At 55.0% G+C, this 26,141-nt stretch overlaps 9 protein-coding genes across 9 annotated transcripts; 5 read left to right on the top strand and 4 right to left on the bottom strand.

The window, feature by feature from the left end:
- Positions 1–317: 317 nt before the first annotated feature.
- On the top strand, positions 318–3,404 carry IUM83_11547 (uncharacterized protein; the record flags this gene model as incomplete). The annotated part of the gene is made up of 3 exons (XM_067936118.1): positions 318–518; positions 2,940–3,186; positions 3,256–3,404. 3 exons carry the CDS (start codon positions 318–320, stop codon positions 3,402–3,404), a joined length of 597 nt encoding a protein of 198 aa, XP_067781806.1.
- A 176-nt stretch (positions 3,405–3,580) lies between these two features.
- IUM83_11546 (Aspartyl aminopeptidase) lies at positions 3,581–4,969 on the bottom strand (the record flags this gene model as incomplete). Its single annotated transcript, XM_067936117.1, has 1 exon — positions 3,581–4,969. One exon carries the CDS (start codon positions 4,967–4,969, stop codon positions 3,581–3,583), a length of 1,389 nt encoding a protein of 462 aa, XP_067781866.1.
- Positions 4,970–5,244: 275 nt separating this feature from the next.
- IUM83_11545 (propionyl-CoA carboxylase beta chain, mitochondrial) lies at positions 5,245–7,088 on the bottom strand (the record flags this gene model as incomplete). Its single annotated transcript, XM_067936116.1, has 3 exons — positions 5,245–5,382; positions 5,507–5,624; positions 5,695–7,088. The coding sequence occupies 3 exons, from the start codon at positions 7,086–7,088 to the stop codon at positions 5,245–5,247; spliced, it is 1,650 nt and encodes a 549-aa protein (XP_067781864.1).
- A 2,042-nt stretch (positions 7,089–9,130) lies between these two features.
- IUM83_11544 (TKL protein kinase) lies at positions 9,131–9,997 on the top strand (the record flags this gene model as incomplete). The annotated part of the gene is made up of 1 exon (XM_067936115.1): positions 9,131–9,997. One exon carries the CDS (start codon positions 9,131–9,133, stop codon positions 9,995–9,997), a length of 867 nt encoding a protein of 288 aa, XP_067781865.1.
- A 1,167-nt stretch (positions 9,998–11,164) lies between these two features.
- On the top strand, positions 11,165–12,559 carry IUM83_11543 (TKL protein kinase; the record flags this gene model as incomplete). Its single annotated transcript, XM_067936114.1, has 1 exon — positions 11,165–12,559. The coding sequence occupies one exon, from the start codon at positions 11,165–11,167 to the stop codon at positions 12,557–12,559; it is 1,395 nt and encodes a 464-aa protein (XP_067781821.1).
- Positions 12,560–17,084: 4,525 nt separating this feature from the next.
- IUM83_11542 (Acetylornithine aminotransferase) lies at positions 17,085–20,643 on the bottom strand (the record flags this gene model as incomplete). Its single annotated transcript, XM_067936113.1, has 2 exons — positions 17,085–17,570; positions 20,287–20,643. The coding sequence occupies 2 exons, from the start codon at positions 20,641–20,643 to the stop codon at positions 17,085–17,087; spliced, it is 843 nt and encodes a 280-aa protein (XP_067781863.1).
- Positions 20,644–20,659: 16 nt separating this feature from the next.
- On the bottom strand, positions 20,660–21,118 carry IUM83_11541 (Transmembrane protein; the record flags this gene model as incomplete). Its single annotated transcript, XM_067936112.1, has 1 exon — positions 20,660–21,118. The coding sequence occupies one exon, from the start codon at positions 21,116–21,118 to the stop codon at positions 20,660–20,662; it is 459 nt and encodes a 152-aa protein (XP_067781861.1).
- A 1,351-nt stretch (positions 21,119–22,469) lies between these two features.
- IUM83_11540 (uncharacterized protein) lies at positions 22,470–23,444 on the top strand (the record flags this gene model as incomplete). The annotated part of the gene is made up of 2 exons (XM_067936111.1): positions 22,470–22,939; positions 23,024–23,444. The coding sequence occupies 2 exons, from the start codon at positions 22,470–22,472 to the stop codon at positions 23,442–23,444; spliced, it is 891 nt and encodes a 296-aa protein (XP_067781862.1).
- Positions 23,445–25,534: 2,090 nt separating this feature from the next.
- On the top strand, positions 25,535–25,864 carry IUM83_11539 (uncharacterized protein; the record flags this gene model as incomplete). Its single annotated transcript, XM_067936110.1, has 1 exon — positions 25,535–25,864. The coding sequence occupies one exon, from the start codon at positions 25,535–25,537 to the stop codon at positions 25,862–25,864; it is 330 nt and encodes a 109-aa protein (XP_067781710.1).
- Between the last annotated feature and the right edge of the window lie 277 nt (positions 25,865–26,141).

The following is a 26,141-nucleotide window of genomic DNA, read 5'->3' as shown; positions in this document are numbered from 1 at the left end:
AGATGCAACAGCTCTCTCAGTGACTAACTCAGCATATATGTCCACCGTTTTGCTAAGAAAAGACGATCACATGGATCTCCATTGCTTGTTGTTTGCAGGAATCTCAAGCTATTTTCACGAAAGCAGCGGCGGGGTGATGCGGTTCGTATTTTTAGTGGCTCGTTTGCTTCATCCCCAAGCGCATCAGGTGAAACAAGGGTTTTGGTGCTTGGACTTGCAGTTGATGGACCAGTCGCCGAAGGTGCCAAGTGCCTTGAGTGAGCTTGTCCTTCTGCGACTTGTTGGCTCCATTTAGCTGGGAGTTGCTGCCACGCAGGATGATGTCGCCCGAGGCGTTCGGGCGTACGCATAAACGCCACGTGACAGACATCGTCCGAGTTGCGCTTGAGCGGAAGGGTGTCATCGGCTTTATCGACGTTCACGATGGAATGACGCTGCTCGAGGCTCGATCGCTGATCTGGGAAAACGTCGAGGATGCCCCGGCCGAGTTTCAGTTCGTTTTGGATGACGGCGCGCCTGTGAGTGCGAGGCAGGAAGGCACACAGAAAATCGCCTACTTCTATCCAATGGTGCGAATTCGGGAGCTGCGTCGAGGACCAGCACCGTCACCGCTGTCATCACCGCGACGGACAACTACTGGAATTGCAGCTACTGCAACGAATGTGACCCCGTCACCCAATATGTCCGAGAAGGTGTGCGTCAGGACAGCGTCGGGGGAGGAATTTCACGTATGGATCACTGATGACTATACATTCCAGCAATTGCGTCGAGATGCTGCGCGGTATTGGAATATTCCTGCTGGAGAAGTCGCGTTGGCGGATAGAGAAGGCTGTTTGTGGCCGGAGCAGGCCAAAATCCTTTCGTTGATGAGTGCCGAGGATCTCCACGACAAGGGGATCATCCTTGAGTATAAAGGTGGCACAATTGCAGCTAAGGCTCCTAACAGTGTCAGCTTGAAAGATGCCATGAGTGCTGCTACAATAGGGAGAGATAGACGGCCAGGCACGCGGCGTGCAATATCGGCTTCTGCACTATCGGTATCGCTGCCGCCGCCAATAGGACTGAGTAGAACCGCTCAGCCATCGATGTCTACCTTCGCGCTGCGGCGAACATTATCCGCAACAGATCCCGACTTGGTTTCTTCTGAAGCGACGCTTTCTGTACCAGCTTCGAATCCTGTTGAGGAGCTTTGGCGAATTTTCACTTTTTATTGCGTCAACGGAGACAGTATGGAGTTGGAATGCTTGAAAGCGCACCAGTTTAACAAACTGCTGCGCGATTCTCGGGTCTTTGGGGGCAATTTGACGCCGGCGATGGTCGACATTATCTACACATCCGAGACTAAAGGAAGGCTTCAAACTTCTGGGAAGATGAACTATGAGGAATTTCTTAATGCGCTGGTGAAAGTAGCTCGAGCTGCCCACACCAAGGGAAATCGAGCTAACTGTACTTCCAGCAAGCTTTTGTGCGATAGTGAAGAAGAAGACGAACTTTTCCAGAGGTTGGTCATGGACCATATTTTACCGCTGGCGTCTAGGTGGCCCACGAACACTTGGTTGAACCATACGCAGCGCTTGCGGAGGCCCGAAATTGTGTCGTTCATTTCAAAGTTTCTCGAGCCGTTGGTAGAAATGTTCATGTTCTATGCGAAAAGCTACGTCTTAAACGCGTCCGCGGTCAAGGAATTCTACATGTCGTATGGAGACTACACAAAATTTATCAACGACTTCTGCTTCGCCAATTTGCAACTCTCGAGCGTTGAGGCTGCACACGTTTTTCTGGCATCTTGCTCGAGCCCACCCTTTCATGGGGCTTTGTTCGAGGCCGCTGCCGGCGGAAATGATAAAACGCAGACTGTGGATTGCAACGACTCACGTTCACAAAGATCAGACAGCGTGTCCGGCTCCGCTGGCGCGGGTAACAGCGTTAGTTCTGGAATAGCGTCAATCCAGCGAATTCTTGAAAGTGTAGAGGGGGTTGTGGCCTACGCATTTCCTCAAAATCAAGTAGGACGCATGTGTATGGGGGTATCCGCTTTTCTTGACGCCTTGGGCCGCATTGGGCTCACTGCATTTACGAAAACGAGAACTCTCAAGACTATCCACTGTGTGAAGGGGGTATTTCATCACCTTAGTCGGGGACTGACACGATCAAGAGTTCTGGAGATCCTAAAAAGTCATGGCTCCACTTCCGTACATGCCACTAAGTTTTACTCGGGCAGCGTAGCGTTCAACAACAAATTTGTTGATATGTGGCGATATGAAGGCTCCCCCGATTACCTGACGCTTGACACCATCAATGGTTACCCGGGCTCTCCCGACTCAAAAATGATGTCCAGTGTGCCAACAACAGTCGGGATGTCCACAGGGACGGAAGCTATCGTGTGCAGCACGGGAGCCCCGTTTGTCGGGAATACGTCTCGTCGGGTCTTCTCAGCACCATTCTCTTCTTCCTCTCTTTTCAACGATAAGACGGTACCTAACGGTAGCGGACGCGGACGTGAAGCTCTTGATCGTCTCGTTCGCAACGCATTTCTCCGCAATGCAATTACCGCTAATGAGCAAAACACAAGTGTGGGCTTGACGCAGCGAATAAAGACTTCCAGTGAGGCTTTAAATGGACACACGGAGCCCTCGACCAGGACGATGGATCCACCTATCCGATCTTCTAGCATTCCCGAAGAGCTCAAAGAACAAGAACAACGCGTAGTTGAGCCAGTCGCTATCCTCTCTGAAAGTATCCCGACCGCATTTCCGGAGAAGTCCGATCGAAAAGAAGCTGTTACTCCGTTAGAGATATCCGCCATCGACACCCGGCCAGCAGCACTTCCAAGCTCAGATCGATCGGGATCACCCCCACGAAGTCCAAGCTTACACCTGCGAACGAGCAGTGCTTCGTCACAACCGCCATCACCGCTCAGTAAGATTCCTTTGCGCCAGGAAGATGAGAAAGTTTTCTTCGAGAGTATTCTGCTCAAAGGTGGCGTCTTTAAGAAGTACGGGCAGTGGGGTAATCCTCATCGGCGCTTTGTATGGTGCTCCAAGGACTTTGATGCGATCTACTGGAGGCCACTAAACAAGAAGAGTAATTTGACGAAAGATGGCATCACAGTGACCTCCATGATCTCGGTTCTGCCAGGAAACTCTGCCCGCACACGATACGCTTTCATGAAACACTTGTCTGACGGTAAGATGTTTTTGTCACCCCGCTTGTGTATCTCGATCACTCACGGTTTTATTGACGCGTTTACGACAGATAAAGCGCTCAGTCGGTGTTTCTCCGTTGTCGCCGAAGACAGGCGTTTGGACCTGGAAGCCGACTCGGAAGCTACACGAGAATTGTGGACAAGTGCGTTTGTGTTCCTGATGAGAGAAAATCGATCACGGTCAGTCAGAAAATCATAACTTATTAGACAGGGTGCATACCAATATCGCTGGTACAAAACGTGCCATGAATTCTTCAACATCTTCGTTCCCCCTACCCAGCAACAGTACAGGCATTCAGATTTTTTTTACCATTGAACGGGCGTGTGCATGTGCATGCTTTTGCTACTTCCAACTTCCAATAACAGCGCACTCATTTAATCGGTCTTGAGGCACTTGTCTAGCGACGAGAACTCCGAGTAGAACGCCGTAAACCAGTCCAGCGACTTGACCAGGTCCTCCGTGCCGCACATCTCGCGGATGCTGTGCATGCTGAGCTGCGCGAGACCCACGTCAATCGTGCGAATGCCTGTGTTGGTCGACAGGATCGGGCCAATAGTCGATCCGCAACCCGTGTCCTGGCGCACCACGAACTCCTGGATGTCCACATTGTGGCGACGCGCCAGCTCCTTCATCAAGAAGGCCGACGTGCCGCTGGTGGCGTAGCGCTCGTTGGCGTTGTACTTGATGACGGGTCCGGCATGTAGAGCGGGGCGGTGGTTCTGCTCGTGCTTCTCCGAGTAGTTCGGGTGCACGCCGTGGGCCATATCCGCCGACACCATGAAGGATTTGCGAGCCGCCGCGCCGCAGAGCTCTCCCTGTGCCACGCGCTCCGCCACGGACTGCATAAAGTTGGACCCGGCGCCCATGAGCGACTGCGAGCCCACCTCCTCGTTGTCGAACAGCGCGGCCACACGGACGTTCTCGTCGTCCGCCAGGTTGTCCAGCGACTTGATAAGCGCGTGCGTGGCCAGCCACGAGCAGCAGAGGTTGTCCAGTCTGGGCGAGAAGATGAACTCCTCCAGCACGCCGCCGACGTTGGCGCCCTGCGTGTCGAAGAGGCACAGCTCGAAGTCGCAGATCTGGTCGATCTTGACGTCCAGCTCCTTGGCGATGAGCTGCAGCAGCACGGACGCGTGCTTGGACTTGGGCTGGTCCTTGGCGTCCGTGGTGGCCTCGAGCTCGGCGCGCGCGGCCGAGGCGATGACGGGGCGCAGGTGGGTCTCCTTGTTGAAGGTGAAGCCCTCCGAGACCTTGCGGTCCAGGTGGATGGCGAGCGTCGGGATGCGCAGGATGGGGCGGTCCACGAGCAGCAGCCTCGACTGGAAGCTCGAGTCGTTCTCGCGCACGATGACGCGGCCGGCCAGCCCCAGGTCGCGGTCGAACCACGTGTGGAAGAGGCCGCCGCCGTACGTCTCGACGCCCACCTGCAGCCAGCCCTGCGACTCGATGTTGGACACGGGCTTGACCTTGAGGCACGGGCTGTCCGTGTGCGCGCCGATGACGTGGAAGCCGTTGCCGCGCTGGTACTTGCCGCCCACGGCGAAGGCCACGACGGCCGACTGGTTGCGCGTCACGTAGTACTTGCCGTTGGGGCGCACGGCGTCCTTCCACGAGTCCTCCTCGCGCAGCTGCGTGAAGCCGGCGGCCGTGAGCGCCTGCACGCTCTCGTAGACGGCGTGGAACGGCGACGGGCTCTTGTTGATGAACTGCAGGAACGCCCCCACGGTCTGGGGGGTGCGCGGCGACAGCGTGAGCTTGGCCATGGCGTAGGTGCAGGAGTGATGGTCTTGTGCTGGACGACGCAAATGCGGAAGTGACCTCGAAGAGGAAAAAGATCGGCAATCAACTTGTACTAGAGAAGAGACCTTTTCGAGTTGGAAGGGGTATGTGATTTCGAAGGTGGGCATTGCGAGGTTTCCACTCGGTAACACGACGGTATAGTATTGCTTTGACGGGTTATAGGATCTGGGGAAAGCGGTAGACGGATGAGTGTGTCGCAGCGGCCCGCTGGCCGAGTCTACAGGAACACGAGCGACACCTACAGCGGGATGTTGCCGTGCTTCTTCCACGGGTTCTTGACGTCCTTGGTCTCCAGCACGTCCAGGTCCTCGCAGATGTGGCGACGGGTGTTCACAGGCTCGATGATGTCGTCCACGAAGCCGCGCTGGGCCGCCACCTGCACGCACCAACATTGAATGCAACGTCAGTATGAAATGCTCGGTCGAGTTGCAACGACGCGCTGAGGAGGTGCACAAATGCAGCAGCAACAGCAGCAGCAACAGCAGCAGCAGCTAGCGTACCATGGGGTTGGCGAACTTCTTTTCGTAGTCGGCAGTGTTCTCCTCCACGTTCTGGCCGCGGAAAATGATCTCCACGGCGCCCTTGGCCCCCATGACAGCGATCTCAGCCGACGGCCATCTGCGTTAATGACAAGAAGAAAAGTTAGTGATAAACTCCATCAGATACGTGGAACATGACAGCAACGCACGCGTAGTTAATGTCGCCGCGTAGGTGCTTGGAGCTCATGACGTCGTAGGCACCACCGTATGCCTTGCGCGTGATGATCGTGATCTTGGGCACCGTCGCCTCGGCGTACGCGTACAGCAGCTTGGCGCCGTGACGGATGATACCGCCGTACTCCTGGTCCGTGCCCGGCAGGAAGCCCGGCACGTCCACCAGCGTCACAATGGGGATGTTGAACGAATCGCAGAAGCGCACGAATCGCGCGGCCTTCACCGACGAGTTGATGTCGAGGCAGCCGGCCAGCTCCATGGGCTGGTTGGCGACAATGCCCACGACACGGCCCTCCATGCGGCCGAAGCCTACGATGATGTTCTTGGCGTAGTCGGGCATGATCTCGAAGAAGTCGAACGAGTCGACGATCTGGTTGATGATGTCCTTCATGTTGTAGGGCACGTTCGGGTCGGGCGGCACGATGCTCTCGAGCGTGGGGACGGGTCGGTTGCGGTCGTCGTCCGACTTGCGCACGGGCGGCTTCTCCCTGTTGTTGAGCGGCAAGAAGTCGAAGAAGCGGCGCATCTCGCGGATGGCCTCCACGTCGTTGTCGAACGCGCAGTGGGCCACGCCCGACGTCTTGGTGTGCGTGGCGGCGCCGCCCAGCTCCTCCTGGGTCACTTCCTCGTTCGTCACGGTCTTGACCACGTCCGGGCCCGTCACGAACATGTAGGACGAGTCGCGGCACATGAAGATGTAGTCGGTCATGGCGGGCGAGTACACGGCGCCGCCCGCGCACGGGCCCATGACCATGGTCAGCTGCGGGACGACGCCGGACGCCAGCACGTTGAGCTGGAAGATGTCCGCGTAGCCGGCCAGCGAGGCCACGCCCTCCTGGATGCGGGCGCCGCCCGAGTCGTTGAGGCCGATGACGGGCGCGCCGAGCTCCATGGCCTTCTTCATGATCTTGACGATCTTCTCGGCGTACGTCTCGGACAGGCTGCCGCCGAAGACCGTGAAGTCCTGGCTGAACACGAACGTCAGGCGGCCGTTGATGAGCCCGCGGCCGGTCACGACGCCGTCGCCCGGGACCTGCTGCGTCTCCATGCCGAAGTCGGCGCAGCGGTGCGACTTGAGCATGTCGAACTCGCGGAACGAGCCGCGGTCCAGCAGCAGCTCGATGCGCTCGCGGGCCGTGAGCTTGCCCTTCTCGTGCTGGCGGGCCACGCGCTGCGCGCCGCCGCCCTCGAGCGCGCGCTGGCGGGCCTGCTGCAGCTCGTCCTTGAACTGCAGCTTGCGCGCGGCCGGCGTGAGGATCGGTGACGCGTCGGCCGCGTCGGCCAGCGCGCTAGCCCAGCGCGCGTGCTGCAGTTGCAGCTGCAGCTGCAGCGGCTGGCGCAGCGCGCGGAGCTGTCTGGAGGCCAGCATGAGCGTGTGCGCAGGTCGGAGCGATCGGAAGTGACGGCGACGGCGATCGGATCTCCACAGGCTCGGGCAAGTTCAAGTGCGGGTCGAGAACGACTTGCGGTTTGTATGGTGGGATCGGACCCGCCGGCCCATGGGCCCGGATGGCCAGAAAACGGCCACCGCAGGCCATCGGTCAACGCAAGTTGAAGTTGCTGTGCCATGCTTGTTTGACAGGAATTGCAGGCGTGCAGCACAGCGCTGTGGTGGCTGCGACGACCAAGGCGTTCCCTGGCTGCGCCAGCGGAGGGCAGAAGCTGGCTAGGGGGCGTTGTGGCGATGCGTGGAAGCAGGTACTGTAGCTCATGTCGTCGCAATGCTGGTCGTGGCGGCTTCAAGCGCTGCTTCAGAATGCTACGCAATGTCAGAGCTTTACAGTACGCCGGATCACTCGATTGGGGAACGCTAGTGCCATGCATACAGGTTTGAGGACAGCTGCAAGTGTGCGAGAGCGAAGACCCTACCTTCCTTGCAGAGAATTGCAACCGAAACGGCGCAGTGGCAAGCAATATCGCCACCAGAGCGCTCGATGACTGTGGAGGTATACAGCAGATCTGGACGTGAACGATTGACGGCACCACGACAAAAGAACCTCGTAACGAACTGACTCAGCGCCGATATGTACACTATTACCACAGTCGTGGCGGAACAGCAAGTGCTCTACCCACTTGGAGGTGAACCCCTCAGCACTATCGACCACACTTGACTGGCCCCAACAAAGTTTGATGCGACCGCTTCCTTCCACCTCACCCACTCGCGCCACTTGGCTCTCTGGTGAAAGTTCTCGCATTTCTGCATTTGCTACGAGGACGAAAGGCGCAATGGATTCAGGCTGTCGAGTAAAACGACAGCGGATGGCGCGGGGTCGCTATGTAGTTTCCTTCTGGTCGCTCTTCGCTGTTGTCGCCTCACAGGATAGCGGTGAGCTCTTCTTCGTTTTGTAAGGCTTGCTCGCTCTCGCTCTGCAGCATTAATGCCTTGCTTCTGTCCACCCAGGGACCGGCTCGAGTGGTGCTACAACCAGCACATCAACCACGGCACCTCCTCTAACAACCAGCACTGCAGTATCCCCCACCACAACGGAGTCTGCTACAGCACCACCTGCAACGACAGAGGCTGCTACACCAGATACTACTGAAGGTGCCACCCCACCTCCTAGTTCGACTAAAGACGCCACGCCACCTCCCCGTTCGACTGAAGATAATACGCCACCCCCAATTTCTACTGACAGCGCTACTCCATCTCCAGAGACAACTGAAGCTGCCACACCACTACCCAAGGCTACTGAAGCATCCACCGCACCCCCGGAGTCGACTGAAGCGGCAACAATTCCACCAGCGACGACCGAAGCAGCAAAGATACCTCCGACTAAAGTCCCTGTGACCGCATCACCGACCCCAACGACCACATCAAGAGCCACAGAGTCTCCAATTACGGCACCACCCGCCACAACAACAGCAGCACCTGTGGTGGAACACTACAACTCGTCCACGCTGCCTCCTGGGGTGGACTCGAGCATGCTTAACGGCTCTGAGCTTGTTACGGTAGAGGTGACGGAGACAACCCAAGAAGATGGCACGTCGACGTACAGCTACGTTGTCATTACTAGGATCGGTAGTACGCTTCAAACCATCGTGTTGAGTCCTTCGACTGCCCCAACAACCGGGAGTTCTGTGTCGGACGCCAACAACTCAGCTAATACTTCCAGCTCGGTGGGAATGGGGACAATCGCCGGGATTATCGTGGGGTCCGTCGTCTTCATGCTCATATTGTTTGGGTTCTTCATTGCGCGGCGAAGACATATCAAGAGGCGGCCAAGCGATGCTTCATTAAATGATGTATTGGAATCGCCTGTCGTGGGCAAGCAGGCGTGGCTACTGGAGCCGGGCCAATCACTCGCAGAAACGGAGTACGCTGAGATGACGAGAACGACAGCCAACTCGCGTTCTACTGGCAGCTCGATGCCGCGCGGCAGTCAGCACCGAAGTACATTGTGGGAGGACCCAATGATTCTGGCGTCGCGGATCCCCATTGACCGCATCGAGTTGGGGACTGTGATCGCCCGCGGAGCCTTTGGTGTGGTGTACCGCGGACGCTACCGCGGTCAAAACGTGGCTATCAAGGTGCTGGTGCCTGAGAAGCGCAAGGATATGGTGCACATTCAGGCATTCCTGTCCGAGGTGCGGCTTATGGCAACTATGGAGCACCCCAACATTGTGCTGTTTATCGGTGTGGCATGGGAGTCGCTCAGCGACATGTGTTGTGTGACTGAGTTCATGAAGGGTGGCGACCTCCGCACGTTGTTAAAGGAGTACCTGGACGATGGTATTCTGCAAGGCATGGATGCTATCAAGATGCAGATCGCGTACGAAGTCGCGTACGCCTTGACATATTTGCACTCGCTCGAGCCAGTGGTGCTGCACCGCGACCTGAAGTCCCGCAACATTCTCCTGACAGAGTCTCTACACGCCAAGATCACGGACTTCGGGGCTTCACGTATTCGGTCGGATGCAACCATGACATCAAATGTGGGGAGCTCGCTGTGGATGGCGCCGGAAGTCATGGTTGGTGGCCACTACAATGAGAAGGCGGATGTGTTCTCGCTGGGCGTGGTAATCTCGGAGCTGGACACTCATGAACTGCCGTATTCACACGCGAATGACGACAACGGTAGCAGTGGCCGATCTCTTCCGGAGGCTGCTGTGCTTCAGATGGTGTCGATAGGCAAACTGCGAGTTCGCTTCTCGAGCTTCATGCACCCGGACATGGTCAGCTTCGCCGAACGTTGCGTGAGCGTGGACCCACACGAACGGCCGACGGCGGCCGAGGCGCTTTACTTCATGCAGGTGGCAATGAAGAACCGACAGTTCTGATCGTTGCTCTCCGAAGATGTAGAAAACGTGTATATAGCAGCTGCAAAGAGTATGCCTGTGTGCAGGCTAGAAGGCTAACTCGACATAATGTATTGAACTCACGCATATCCAGCCGTGCTCTGGCATCCACTTTGGACTCGCGTCACCGAGAAATGAACCCTTCGGCAAATATCCAAAGTGATGCTTGACTGGCCTCAACTAAGTTTAGTCGCCGTTCCTTCCACTCACCCATTTGCCGTTGGGACGACATTTCTCCGTCGGCGCAGAAGAAAATTTGAGATGGCGTTTGGTAGCCAAGGACAGCGGCGTTGCATGAGCTGGCGCCTCTGCGGGCTGCTGCTGTGTCTGCTCTGCGCTGTTGTGGCTTCACAGGACAGCGGTGAGTGCTTCAGCGCTTGGGCTCGCCTGTTCTGGGTGTCTGAATGAGCTGCTACTACCAACGTAGGATTTGGTTCTGTCAACACCACCACCGCTTCAAGCTCCACACCACCTCCGACGATCGAAACACTAGCACCAACAACCACATCACCCGCTACAACATCTCCGGCAACCACTAGTCCGGCTTCAACGCCCCCAGCTACAACATCTCCAGCAGCAACAACAATGCCCGCGTCAACGCCACCAGCGACGACCGAAACCGCAACGACACCGCCAGCGACAACCGAGACACCAACGACGACATCACCGGCGACGACGAGTCCGGCTTCACCGCCCCCAACTACAACATCTCCGGCAACAACAATGCCCGCGTCAACACCACCAGCAACAACTGAGACACCAACGACGACATCTCCGGCGACGACGCCCCCCGTAACGACCGAGTCACCTCCAGCGATCACCGAACCAACAGCGACGACCGAATCCCCAGTGACGTCCGAATCCCCACCGACGACACCTCCAGCAACGACTGAAACAGCGACGGCACCTCCGTCATCGACTACTCAGACACCAGCTACAACAGAGCCAAATACGCTAGAACCTACTACAACACCAGAGAATACTGAAGTTCCAACAACTACAGCACCAGCGACGGTGACGATAACACCAGCCCCGGTGACGATCACGACAGCTCCAAGTACGACGACTAATGCACCCTCTTCTCCAACCGCAGCTCCTGTCGTGGATCACTACAACTCGTCCACGCTTCCTCCTGTGGTGGACTCGAGCATGCTCAACGGTTCAACGCTCGTCAATGTGGAGGTCACGAAAACGACTCTGGGGGACGGAACCACCTCGTATGGTTACGTGGTCATCACTAAGATCGGAGAAACCGTGAGGACCATTGTGGTGAGCCCTTCGAGCAGTCCAACCACCAGCCCAACCACCGCCACCAGCGATAACAATACCAAATCAAGCAGTTCACTGTCGGATCCCACCAGCACTGTCAAGTCTTCCAGTGCCCTAGGAGTCGGAGCGGTCGTTGGGATCATAGCGGGAGCTTTCGTGCTCATACTCGTGCTGTTCGCGTTCTTCATCCTGCAGCGACGACGCACCAAGGACCGGCCGAGTGATGCTTCCTCAGATGACATCTTCGACCCGCCTGTGGTTGGGAAACAAGTACGGCTACTGGAGCAGGGCCAAGTGATGGCTGACACGGAGTACGCGGACGTGACAAGAACGGCGGTCTACTCGCGTTCTTCGGGAGACTCAATACCGGAGGGCAGGCGACACCGGGCAACCTTGTGGGAAGACCCCGTGATTCTAGCGTCGCGGATCCCGATCGACCGCATCGAGTTGGGTATTATCATCGGCCACGGAGCTTTCGGTGAGGTTTATCGCGGACGCTATCGAGATCACGATGTGGCCGTCAAGACGCTGCTGCCAGAGAAGCGCAAGGACATTGCTCATATCAAGGCGTTCCTGTCGGAGGTGCGGATCATGGCAACCATGGAGCACCCGAACATTGTGCCGTTCATCGGCGTGGCGTGGGAGTCCCTGAGCGACTTGTTCTGCGTGACTGAGTTTATGAAGGGTGGTGACCTGCGTACTTTGTTGAAAGATTACCTCAACCATGATGTCCCTCAAGGGATGGATGCTACAAAGATGCAGATCGCGTACGAAGCCGCCTTTGCTCTGACGTACCTGCACTCGCTGCAGCCGGCGATGTTGCACCGTGATCTAAAGTCCCGCAACATTCTCCTGACGGAGTCTCTCCATGCCAAGATCACCGACTTCGGCGCTTCGCGTATCCGCTCAGATGCGACCATGACATCGAATGTGGGGAGCTCACTGTGGATGGCTCCGGAAGTCATGATGAGTGGCCACTACGACGAGAAGGCGGATGTGTTTTCTCTTGGGGTTGTGATATCGGAGTTGGATACCCATGAACTGCCGTATTCGCACGCCAAAGACGAAAACGGAAGCAGTGGCCGATCTCTTCCGGAGGCTGCTGTGCTTCAGATGGTGTCGATGGGCACGCTTCGTGTCCGCTGCTCTCGCTTCATGCACCCAGAAATGGTTCATCTCGTTGGAAAATGTGTTAGTGTGAATCCAGCTGACCGGCCGACGGCTGCAGAGGTTGTTTACTGCTTGCAGACGGCACTCAAGAACCGTCACTACTGATTGTTTCGTCCATTCCTCATAATTATACCGTACCTCACAGAAAGAATGCTTTGGGTGCCGCACGTTTGGCACTCTTCTTACCGTTTGCAGGCGTGCCAAAAAGGCAAATATGCATTCTTCATGTTAAGATTTAGCTTGCAAGTTTCGAAAGGTGGAAAGCGTTCCACAGCTTCCCTACTTCAAAGAGACCTCGAAATTCAGCAGGAATGGACTGTAGGACGGTGTTTAGCGTCATGTGCTCGATACATTGACATCCTACTGCACCCTGTCGGCACTACGTCTGTCCTCACTGACGCACGGATCCCAGGATGGGCGCGTCACCCAAACTTCGTTTGCACCCAAGGCCTAAGGCACAGGTCGTACCTCCAAGGCACTGCATGTGTAGCTAGTTGTAGCCGATGCCAGGCTAAGCCTTTTATTCAATCAATCAGTTCTCAATTCTACTCAAAGGATTCAAGCGGCTTGGCACTTTGAAACGTTTCAAACAGATCGACCTGGTTCACCCGTCGGCCAACCACAATGAGCGGCTCTACGAACAAGGAGCGCTACCTCACGCATTCCATCACAGTACGTGCTGCCAACAAAGAGAAAGGCATCGAGGAAGAAGTCGTGACCAAGAAGATGACCAACTTCATCGACGGCGGCCCCACGGACTTCTTGGAGTGGACGTACAACTTCAACCAGCTTGCGAAGCTGAAACACTGGAATGCAGAAGATAAATTCCTGAACGCAACTATTCTCCTGGAAGGTGACCTCCGTGAGGCATTTGAAGACGCATCGATCACCGACGAAGACGTGCGCATGGATGAGGAGTTCGCGCGTGCGCTGTACAAAGCGTCGGTTGTCGTGTTGCCCACGGACTACAGCGAAAAGCTGCACGAGGAGCTGTGGGAGATGAAGAAGTCACGCGGCGAATCCCTGTCCGAGTACAGCAAGCACTTCCGCGCTTTGGTGCGGATGGAGCACACGCTTGCCGGGCTGTGCGAAACCTCGCCGATGTGCGAAGATGCCTTGTGCCGATTGTACAAACGCGGTCTACCATATGAGTGGCAGAACAAGTACGATGCAAGTGGACAAATCTACACTACGGTTGCTGCCCTCGTTCCCTTCTTCGAGCGCATCGAACAAGGCGAGCGGCGTCTACATCGCGCTAGCAATCAAGACAAACGGAGCTACTCCAACGACAGAGCACGCGGTCAGAGCCGTCGAGGTAACGGCAACCACAACCGCAACAGTAACAACAACAACAACCGGAACAACAACCACAACAACAACCGGCAGCAGTTCCGAGGTGGAAACCGTGGTCGCGGTAACGGCCACAACAACGGCAACAACACAGTAAACAACAAGTACTGTACCTTCCACACACAACACGCAAGAGTGCCGCGCGTTGCGCCAGGACAATCAGCAGGAAGAACATCCGCAAGTCGACCAATGTGGAAAAACTCGAGGGGGCTCACGTGGCCAAAGAGGCCCTCAGCAGACGCGCGTTGAGCAACGCGAGATCGCTGGAGGCTCCAGTGATGATGAATATATGTTCGACGGACTTCGTGCACCGCCCGCCAGTTCGTCTCCGCCAATGCGCATCATGATCAAGTTGGAGAAATGGCAAAGAGCGGTAGCAAGCTCTGTTGGACAGCGGATGTTCGCGCGGCATCATAAGCACAACCTTCATGCAAGCACTACATACCCAGGGAGTCAAGCTAGAAACGTCCGCGGTCGCGTTCGAGTTGGTCAAGGGAAGCACGCAGAGCAAATGCGCCATGGAAGTGCGCTTTAGAATACCGCAACTGAAACGCAACTCGGTCATCATTCACAAATTTGAAGTGCTGCCTTCCCTTCGCGATGACATGACGATTGGGCGTGACTTAATGACGGCACTTGGCTTGGTGATCGATTTTAAGAACGGCCGTGTCCAATGGGACGGCAGTGAACTCGTACTTCAAACTACTGCTGAGAAGAACGACCTGCCAATCGTTTCCGATTCTGAATTAACCCAGGACGAACACGAAGAGTATTTCGCAGGTGATACGGTGGCCGTCACTCCCATGGATCTATTGCCCAAGCACTTAGAGGAGGCACTTCAGCACAGTTACCTGAAACTAATGGAAGAATATGCGGTCTTGTACAACGGGCGGCTCGGACGCATTCGCCTGCCTGACTACATTCTCCCACTACGTGCTGACTTTGTACCAACCCAGTCAAGACCATACAGCGTACCTTGTAGCCAAGAAGAGGCTGCGCGTCGCGAGATTCAACGTCTTTTGGAGCTTGACGTGCTCGAACAGATTTACGGTTCGGAGTCTTCTGCGCCTGCGTTCTTTTTGGTGAAGCCGGATGGTTCTCTTCGGTTACTAGTCGACTTCCGCCAGTTGAACAAGTATCTGCGCCGATCTCCCTACTATGTTCCAAAAATTCGCGAAATACTGCTCAGGTTAGACAAGGCCAAGTGCATGAGCACTCTGGATGCCAACATGGGCTACTTCGCACGGTACCTTGCGCAGGAAAGCCGTTCAGCTACAGCATTCTGCTTACCATTTGGAAAATATCAATTCAAGCGGCTCCCGATGGGTATCTCAACAGCTCCGGATGAATACCAATCGTGTATGGAGCGCATCCTCGGCGATCTACCCTTCGTGATCGTATATCTCGATGATATTCTCATATTCTCAGAGAATGCAGTGGACCACGTGGAGCATTTACGTATCGTTTTCGAGCGTCTGCGGCAATACGATGTGACCTTGAGCGCAAAAAAGTGTCATATTCTTCGAGAGCAAGTGGACTACCTCGGCTTCACTCTCACAGCGGATGATATCCAGCCCCAGACGAAGAAAATCGAAGCCATCCAGCAGATTGCGGAGCCCCGCAATAAGAGAGAGCTGCGTCGGTTCCTGGGCATGATCGCCTACTACAGAGAAATGGTCCCCAACAAGTCGGCAATGCTTGCTGCACGCACGCCATGTCCGTCTTTTTACGGTTTTTTACGGGCCGTATAAGACATAACAGGTAATGACACATATTAGGGGCCTATATAAGAGTGTGAACGGGGCGCGGATCGAGGGTGTACCAGTCTAAAAAATACCGTTTTATACCATTTTCTAGGCGTCTCATACTAACAGTAATAAATAACACAACCCCTCAGTTTAATTGCTGCGACCCGTCGATGGGAAATGTAACCGCAACTTCGAACAGAAATGTCAGGGAACCCATATCAGAAAATGTTCTTAAACACAGTTTTTTTGTTGCGTTTTTGGGCCTCTGGTGAGAAAGATTCCAAAACGTAAACCTAACCCATTCGAAGAACTTATATGTACCAGTGGTAAGAAGTAAATCAGGGAATAAATGAGGGCGTAAATAAGGGCATCACAACTATAGAGGGGGCTTCGCCCCAATTACAACTTTTGTTCTGCATGGAAAATAAAAATAAAACTTTTTCGAAAACGCGCGAGTGGGTTTTGCGCAGCACAATACTTCGTCGATTTTGCTGTCGCATTGCTGATTGAGCCAGACCAGACACCAACGGCGATCAAAGCAGTTATGCCGGGAGAAAACGGAATTATTAATTCCTCGCGCAAGGCTGCGCTATTATAATATAATATAATTATACAATTATCCAAATAATGAGTATTAATTTTAATGCAATTTGTATTAATACTGTACCTACATTGTTCAACTGAGTACAATACAATACTTTGAATTATCCGAACCTCTGAAAACGGACGTGGCTGGCGCGAGCCTTCCTACTTAACACTTCAGGTATACGCTTGCACAATCCACGACTTCGCTGCCGCGTTCGATGTTGACTGTGCAAGCTCTTGCTGCACTCCAAACTCCTCATGTGTGTTGAAATTGGATGTGCAATCGATTGCATCTGGGTCAAAGATCATCAGTTAAATCAAATAGACCATGTTCTACATGTAGAAACATACTTCCTGATTGTCGGCGCAGTCCAAAGTTGTTTTGGTGGCGCCCCCAATTTCACAAACACAAGATGGTGAAGTGGGATTTCGTGGAACGATGGCGTGTTGTGCTGCAGGAGCATGTAACCACTGAACCCACAGGGACAACACCGGTGGCCATTCGAATCGAGGGGGACTGGCTCACGACAGTACTCCTGCTGAATCTTTCTTCAATTCTCATTTTTTGTGTGGAAACCTATTTATCGGGACACAGAACTTGCCTAAGGACTCCCGTGGACAAAGTGGGATGTGGGTCGGCCTCGCCAGCTTCGAGTTGTCCACGCTGCTTTCGAAAGTGAGTACTAGAGTATTCACATAGCTACTTCCTTTACCGTGTTCTCTACGCTCAAGCTCCTACATTCGTACATGTCGATGGCATACTGTCCTCCTCTGTCCTAATTCCTCTGTGAGGTCCATTACTCCAACTGAGAACACATGAAGTCCGGACGGACGGATAAAATACAGATAACAACAAGTTGAAGTGGTTAGTTCAAACAGTTCAAGGGATTCCTATTTATTTTAAACGCGACGTGTGCACCGCCTGTTGTGTTGTTTCCTGGTACGAATTAGCACCCGCTGCCACCGGCGATGCGCAGGCAGCTGGTGGAGTCAAAGAGGCTCAAGATGTTGGTCATGAGCGTCCACGCGAGGGAGAAGATGAGGTAGCTCATGGTGACAATTCCCCAGAACTTGCTCTTTCGGTTCCGTTGCTGCATCTCGTGCACCTCGTCCTTCTGCTTGGGCAGCCAGAACACGGCGGCGATGGACAGCAGGTTGAATGCGTAGGCGATCAGATACGTGTACGTCACTTGTGATCGCACGTAGTGCGTGTCCTGCTCGATGAAGGTACGCTCGATGTCGAAGTACCCGTCCACGGACTTGGTGATGACAGTCGCGAACGGGGTGCCGACGGATTCCGTGGTCACCCCGAGACCAAGGAGTGTGGCTTCGAAGCCCTTCTGGTTTCCGATCTCGAGGATCAACAGCTGATCCACGTAATCGGCCGCTGCAAACGGCACCTCGCCCACGAGCGGGACGCCAAGCCAAAACCTCTGGCTGCGGTAGACGTCCCAAATCGTGGAAGGATTTTTAGCGGATCACCGAGAGGTCAGGTCTTGTTTCTGGTCACGTGACCCGAAGCGAGACCAGTAGCAAAATTTTTGATGGGTCACCGTTTGGTCTCAGAGCATTATGCACAATTCTAGAATGTACGATGGATTCTCAAGTGAACCACAGTCGCTCTTTTCATTTATCAAAAATGTTCACATGCAAGAAATGTGGCCACACTCTCAAGACTAAGCATAATCTACAGCAGCATCAAAGACGGCGCATCTGCAGGGAGACACGGAATCCTAAGCTGCGCGATGCTCGTCTAAAAAGGCCAAGGCCAGGTCTCGCGAGAAGGATGCCACCCGCAAGCGTGCAAAGTATGTAGAGAAGAGAATTTACTTTAAATGCGTGATTTGCACCGACACCGCCGTGAGGATGACACACTCAAGAAACTGTGTGCATGCACTACACACTAAATGCTACAAACAATTGACAAGAACTTACCACGAGCGAGACCCTGTGTATGGACGCCGTAGCGGCCCGCCGCCATGCCCATTTTGCCGTCGACCGTTTGAACCACCGCAGACGTAGTTAGGCACTAACTCTGGGAATCTCTACAAGGACATGTATTTTCGAAGTCAGAAGTAGGCATTTTGCAGAAAATACACGTATGTTTTTATCCTTATCTGTTGGATGCACCACATCCTGTTTTAAGTGATATTCCGGAGATTATGAACAAATATTCCGGTTCTCGTGAGAAAAACTCCGGCAGTTGTGAGCAAATATCTGGTAGTTTTGGGCAAACCTCCGGCAGTTTTGAGCAAACCTCTGATGGTTTCAAACGAATCTCCGGTGGTTTCATGCAATCCTTCGGCAGTTAATGACAGCTCACTTTTTTAAGCGTTCGTTGCAGGTTCAGTTTGTTTTCCTACTATTCTGACTAAATCAAAAGGATCATTGCTTTTGTTGGGAAACCATGCGGAAGTAACCACTTCGTGCGGCCTAGCAACTCTATACTTTGATGCCTAACAGACGCGATCCTTCAAATCTGAAACCAACTCCTGTATAGCTTCAACTGATGTCTTTGTAGGCGAGGAAAGCCAGATCATTTTCCTTTTGGCACTATCTATTGCAGATGACACGCATCGCTACAATTGAGACTTCTCAAGAAGAAGACGCTGCAAGCTCGGAAGATTCTTATGCATACGAAAGCGGCCCCGAAGAAGAGGAAGTGGAAGGAGAGTACTAGCAAGCTCTGCAACATACAACATGGACGTACGAAAGATCTGACTACGTTCATCCATCAGCTGGTGGAGGCGGAGCTGACTCCATCTTCCAGGATGAAAAGGGTACTGGCGCACGACGAGCTGCCAGGACCATCAGTGTTGTCGTGGATCGTACGGACGGAATTCGTGACCCCGCTCAACACCCTCATCAACTAAACGAATCTCATACACAGTATGACCGGTATGGAACTTTGAACAGGCGCTAATTGATTCTATCGGAGCCCAATTCCCGACTGCCCGTATCGTTGGATGTATGTTTCACTTCAAACAGGCTATTCGCAGACGTATGATCAAACTAAGATTGAGCAACAACATCATCGCTTTAGCAATGGAAACTGGAATGCTTGATATGCTAACAGTTATAAGCCCAGAACATGTCGTCCCGCACGGAATTGCTTTTGTGACTCGAAAGATCCGCCAGGAATGCTTAGCCCGAAATTTAGGCTACTCAGACAGTAAGTGGACAACGTTCTGGAACTATTTCCGACGCACATGGGTTAGACGATTTCCAGTCGACCTGTGGAACGTGCATGGTATGGACTTGTCGATAGTGTCACGAACCAATAACCCTCTCGAGCGCTTCAATCGTGAATTGAATGCGTCCATAACATCTCCGCATCCTAACTTGCCTGTCTTCGTCGGAGTGATAGATATGCTATCTCGTAGATACGTTCAGCTACTTACGGATATATCCCAACGAAGAGCTACTGCCCCAGCCCGTTATGAAATTCGTTTACCAACTCCAGTCAATGTTCTTCCGTCGGGCAGTCAGCGCGGCCGAAGAGCTGGACGCTTTTCTGCCACTGAAGCACCAACTCGAACGGAACGCAGTGATCAAACACGTCGTACTCGCCGAACCCAATAGCGTTTCAATACGACCACGAGACGTAGTACTCGAGCATCGAGCAGAGCAGCTGCGAGTTTATAAGATACACAACCCAGAGTATCTACTTACTATTTCATATTAAGTAATTCGAACCTTTTCATTTTATCCAGTTGTTTGCATTTCAGGCCTTGTTTGGGTCTGGTCTCACCTTCGGTCTCAAGTTGCGAGGTGACCTGAAACGAGACCAGGCCTCTCGGTGACCCGCTAAAACGTCTACCCAAATCGTCAGTAAGGTCGGAATAGCGTCAATGCACACGACACAGACTTCGCAGACGATGATGATGTAGCGCCAACTCCATTGTAGACCGCGCTTCTTGATCAAGTACGTGCCACTGATCGTCAAGAATGCGGTGAGCATGCTGGCGATGCCCGAGTTTAGCGGCGCCACTTTCGCCCAATCGCTTTGGATCACGCTTGATGCCGTCGCTGTGATCTGTGAGAAGACGCTGAAGCAGAATCGCAAGGCGGAGTAGCGGTAGATGCCTCCTGCTGGAAGACGTCGCAGAGGAATGGGAGGATCGGCATCTGGGCATGCTCGTTCTTCACCTCCTGGATGCAGTACCACGAAAACGGAGTGGTGAGGAACGAAGCAGGAGCGCAGACCCACATAACCGCGTTGAAGCCCATCGTCCATGAGAAGGTGCCGCCGTAATCCTCACCGTTGAGTCCTATCCCCGTCACGAAGGAGGATACAACCATGAACACGTAGTGGATGACAATGACGTCGCCGATGAGCGTGGCACGCGTTGCCTCTGGCTCGCGCTGCGAGGCGTCCATCAAGGCACCGTTGAAGCCGCTGTACGCCATGGCCGAGCCGAAATTTGCAATCATCATAAGAATGATGAGCTTGTCTCCGCGGCTTGGGGCATCCGTGTTGAGGGTAGTGAGCTGTTCGGGTGTCATGTCGACCAATGCGATGTCAGACAATGATGCATCGCCGTAGTAGGGATCCCCCAGTGGCAGCGCCGCCTTTCAGCAGACAGGAGATGAAGGACACCGACCAACCGATGATCATGTACGGCCGGCGATACCCGTATATCGGGCGAGTGTCTGTCATCATCCCCGTGAAGATACGAAGGGCGCGTGGGAACGTCACGAGTGCAGTAGTTGTTGCGACCAGGGTCGTCGACATGTGCAGATAGTTGTTGAGCACGGAGTAGATGACGCCGCTGACGGTGCCGTAGACCGTGCCGACGGCCGCAATGTGCGTCAGCATGCCCAGGTTCTCCCAGATGTAGGCCGACACGGAGCCATTAGCGGGGCGCAAACTGCCGTCTTCGAGTTGGATCTGGTATCCTGACGGTTGCGTCCTGGCGTCCTCGGGTTTGAGCTTAGTGAGACTCTCGGCGGAGACGCGGTCGGTCAGGTGCTGCACCATCGTGGCTCGATGGAAATTGAGATGTGGTCAGCCATCGCGACTGGGGAGATCGGAGTCCGTGTCCCGGAAAGTCTGCAATTGAGCTCGTGGACGCAGTCAGGGATCCGTATCCTGAGCTATGAAACAGTGCCTGCAGTGCCCAGCAAGTCACGCAATGCTTGATACCAAGGTGCGAGTACTGCTCACTCATCCAAGCTAACGCAACGTTCCTCAATGCGAATTAACGCATGAGGCGCATGCATGGGCAGCCGTCACCTCAAGCCTGAGAGAACTGCCAATCCGGCATGCCCGCCGGCGCTGGTCATTCGTACCACCGGGTTACAGGCGGGACAAGTGTTGATTTGCATAGATCTCCGTTGACGACTGATCCGAACGAAGAGGGTGACCAAAGCGTAAACTAAAGGTTAGTCGCAGTTTTAGTTAGGACAAACTACCTGCCTCACGAGTTATCAAGGAAAAACCATCAGCAAGAGTATAATTTTACCGGGATGTCTCCGTAGTAGCCTGTAAGGCATCACCACCAGCTTTTTAATAGGAGGACAGCTAGAAGAGCTGTACATGTATATATGGGCAGTCCATAGATTAATTCGTTGCTATGAGCATTTCCTCCGGAGCGGTCGGCGGAGCCAAGCGGACGCTCCTGAGTGGCCAAGTTGACGAAGAGTGGCACAGTCAGCAGGACTCGGGGCTTGCAGTTGGCGCCGAGAGTTGAGTCGCCACGGCGGCCGAGGCACGAGACAGCGGGCGACAGTGGCCGCAGAACGGAATTTGCGGGCTCGAGCACACATCGAGACCGCCGGTAGCGCGAGTTGTATCGCGAGACGCAACGAGCACGCACACGAAGAACGGGGACGTCAGTCCTCCTGAAGAACGAGGCACGGGGACGTCAGTCTCCGTGAGGAACGAAGACCTTCCGTAGTATTAGCTACGAAGCGAGAAACTGTCGTTGGACGGTTGAGGCTCACGACGAGGAATTGACGGACAGCGTGGGAAGTGGCTGGCGAGGGCTGGCGACGGACGCATGATTTTGGGCTGGGTGTGGGTTAGTGTCGGCAGAGGGATGACAATAGCTTGTGTTTAGTTGAGTTGAGTGTAAAAGAGGTTCTAGTAACCCCCGCTTAATAAAAGTCGACCGGACACGAGGGTGGACGGTCGGGCGCAGCGATTGATATCGCTGTCGGCCATCTGGGCGCTGAAGACGTAAGAGGTAGACACGGCCGCGCAGCGACGGCTCTACGACTCGCTTCACAGCCGAGCGAGGTAAGATGTCTGCTTTAAGGTGGTCACACAGGGGCCTACTTCGTCGTCTACCTTCGAAACTGCGGGTGTCATCACGTGAGCGGTCACGACGATGTCTCCGGTGGCACGAGCAAAGACGGCGTTGAGATCCGGCAAGTCCAAGCGCGTCTTGAAGTCGAAGACGAAGAACGGCGATGCCGAAGATGAGGATCCGAGTGAGGACGAGACGGCTTCACCCATGGATCTCAACGACGCACCACGAGACGAAGAACGGCGAGATAAGTCACGTGAAGGACCTGTGACGGATGACGAGGCCCAGACGAACGCACCGGGAGGGTCGCTGCTGGCAGACCCATGGACGGCCAAAGCGTCGGCTAGGGCACCGGGCACAGCAACGTCCCCGAGGTCCATGGAGATGGAGGCGATCGCAGCTACACTGCGGCAGTTGATAACAATCGTGGCGGGTATGCAGCCTGCCGAGGCACCGGCGCGAGGCAATGAACCAAACGAGGAACGCGCGCAGGTGGATGCAGCGGCATCCGGCGCTGACGGACACGAGGGACCACAGGTGACGACGGCAGCGTACGAGGCGACGAGCAACGAGTAGCAGCGACCACCCGCTCCCACGACGACAACGAGTACGACGAGCGCAGCGACGACCGGCAGGGCGGTGTACACGGATGCTGGGCCGACGGCGCCCGTGGTTCCAGAGACGAGCGGGACGAACGTGACGGCGCACCCGGCCGCCGGAGTGACGCCGGTGGTCCCGGCGAGCCACGAGATGAGTACGATGGGCGGAGTGACGGCGACGGGCGACTGGAATGCGGTGACTGCGGTGATCCAAGAGCTGGTGGGACGGATCGATGGCTTGCAGGCAGCAGCGAGTGATGCTAGACGCGTTTCACAGAGACCTGAGGTGGACTTGACAGCCGTGGCTGCAGCACTGCAGAAGCAGACGACGACAGCGGCTCCCGATCATGCGCACATCATGGCCATGATCGGTGTGAGCAGCGTGGCGGCAGCCAAGTGTCGGTGCAGCGCGGACGACGGCATGCTGGTGGTCGTGCGGGATCACGACGAACATTGAGAACAGTTCCGGCACCTCCGGACGGTGGAAGTAGCAGTAGCAGCAGCTCGGACGTCTTCTCCAGCGACGACGACCGGCACCAGCGACGTGGACGACAGCGAGAATTGAGAAGCGGTAGCAGCTCGGAGAGTGACGACCTGTCCGGCAGCGACGACGGCAACGATAGCAACTCGAGTAGTGACGACGGCGAGCGGCGTGGCGATGATTGGCGCGCACGACGTCAGCGACAGCAGGAGCATGAACCTCGATAAGAACGAAGCAGATGACCACGTGGGAGACAATCAAGACGCAAGAGTGAGTGTGAAATACCTCGAGTTTCCTACCTTCACTCCGTCGCCGAAAGTTTCGGTGTCAACCTGGATCGACAGGGTTGATCTGGCACTAAAGGGAGCTGCTGAGTCTGGGCGAGGACGATGATCAGATAATTCACTGAACTTCATTTTGTGGAATAAGTTGATGGAAAACGCTGCCAAATGGTGGGTAGACGTGGATCGGCGCCTACCTGAGCGGAATCGTACCTGGACTAACTTGAAGAAAGCTCTCTTGCGCCGGTACGGGGAGAAGCTTGACAAGTCCGCGGCTGAGTGGCGTGTCAGCATGAAACGAGTGATGCCGAGCGAAACGCATGTCGATTTTGCGGCTGACCTGCATGACGTGGTCGATAGAAACGAGGTTAGTGAACGTGTGCTACTAGCCCAATTCTACAGGCGTCTTGACAAAACGACGAAAAAGCTGGTCCGGCAAGAACCGAAGCCGCGTACCCTGGATGAAGCAGTGGATAAGGGAACTGAAATCGATGATCCAATGGATAATGTTGCTCAAGGTATGATTAACATAGGTCAGGCCTGGGCTACAGCTCCTAGTTGCTACGTGATTTCAATGAGTGGACAACCGTCGACACCAACGTGATCCCAGGGGTCAGCGGAACGGGGTTGCCTACGGATATGGTCGGGGGCCATGACGGCGGAGCGATGGTGCGACCAGAAGTGGAGCAGGTGGCCCTATTCACGAATCCGATGGGGGTATATGATGCTTTCTCCGGCACGTGGGATATTCCTCCGGGTCACATGTGGAATGGAAAGTATTGGTACGAGCCACGAAAGGCGGCGAGAAGGTCTACTACTGCTACGACAGCAGGCCACAGGACGGCGTCGGTGAGGTCGAAGAAAGAGAAAGTCGAGTCGAGCAGCGAGGCGTCCGACGCGAAACAGCGTCGCAAGGGTCTGAAGGCCGCGGCAAAACAGGCAACGGTGGAAGGGAAGTCAAACACAAAGCGCGCAACGAGTGAACGCTGGCGTGTGACGTCAGGCAGCAGCGACGGCGGGCAAGCGAGCGGCAACTGCTATCACTGTGGACAGGCTGGTCACTGGGCGTCTCAGTGTACGCAGGAAGTCAAGTGCTTTGCCTGTAATCAGCCTGGTCACTACGCGCGTAACTGCACCGATAGCGAGGCGAAAGCAAGGAATGTGGAGTACCTACAGCAACGTGAGGGGAAACCTCGGGCGACGTCGGGGAATACCAGCCCGACGTCGTAACGGGGGTATGGCGTTCGGATCAGACCGAGGGTCCCCGGGAATTGGGTGCGAATGAGGACGAACGGATGGTAGTAGTGACTATGCCGACGCGAGCCACAATTGGTGGCAAGCGGAAAACAAGGGCGCGGTGGTGCAGCGGCTTGGATGAGAAACAAGGATGACTGAGGGTGGCGAATATGCTACTGGTGGCCGCGTCGAAGGAAGGGTGTTCCGACGACGAAACACCAACGAACGAGAATGAGATGAGTATGAATGAGAACGATAATGATATGAGTACGAACGAAGACGAGACGAACGAGAATGAACATGAGAACGAGATGACGCAGAACGAGATGTGGGTGCCAGAAGTGGCTTACCTCGACGACGACGAACCAACGATGAGAGCGGTACGAGCTGCACGGTGTGCAATGTCCGCAGGCCGTGGTAAGGTGCACCGAGTGGTGCAGTGGATGAAGGACGATGCGGTCTCGCGTGATGGCGAGCGGGCTGCACGGTACGTCGCAACGGCTCGGCCATCGATGGCGACGGTTCGGTTCGCACACACGGATCGGGAGAATGAGCTTCGGGAGCACCGTGATGCTCCTGCCAAGTACACTGGCGGGCGACTTTGGACTGGAGAAGGTGAGCGGCTTCGGACGGGAGAAGGCGAGCGGCTTCGGACTGGAGAAGGGGAGCGACGTCGGCCTGGGGAAGGCGCGACGGCGATGTCGCACGAGGACGGGCAGTGATGACGCGAGCGCACGGCACGCCAGAGTCTCTGGGGTGGCTAAGCTGTGCAAGATGGGGCCTGGCAAAGCTGGCGAAGGCGACCCGCCGATCACCATTGCTAACGGAGCGTCGACGACGGCGGTCGTGGCGGTGATCAATAGGCCACCGCGGTTGTGAGTGACGACTCCCCGAGCCCAAACGACGTCGGGAACGAAAGGTGGCGAAGCGCTGATGAGTGAAGGCGCTACTGGCGAAACGACGGCGCGAGTGTTTCCTTGTCTCTACGACCCGCATTTCGGTCGGCATCCGGTGCGTTCCTGGGACCTATTGCCTAAGCTACGCATTATGCGAATAACAGCGCCCATGTGTCCGTTCTCATTGTTTAGCAGGTGTATCTTGTTGATACTGTAACTCCTGAGGTGAGAGGGAGCGGAGCTGCGTTTGCGCAGCAGAA

The sequence above is a fragment of the Phytophthora cinnamomi genome (genome assembly GCF_018691715.1).
Source record: "Phytophthora cinnamomi strain GKB4 chromosome Unknown Contig114, whole genome shotgun sequence".
In the NCBI taxonomy this organism is placed as follows: Eukaryota; Oomycota; class Peronosporomycetes; order Peronosporales; family Peronosporaceae; genus Phytophthora; species Phytophthora cinnamomi.
This window is presented reverse-complemented; position numbering and strand designations above follow the sequence as displayed.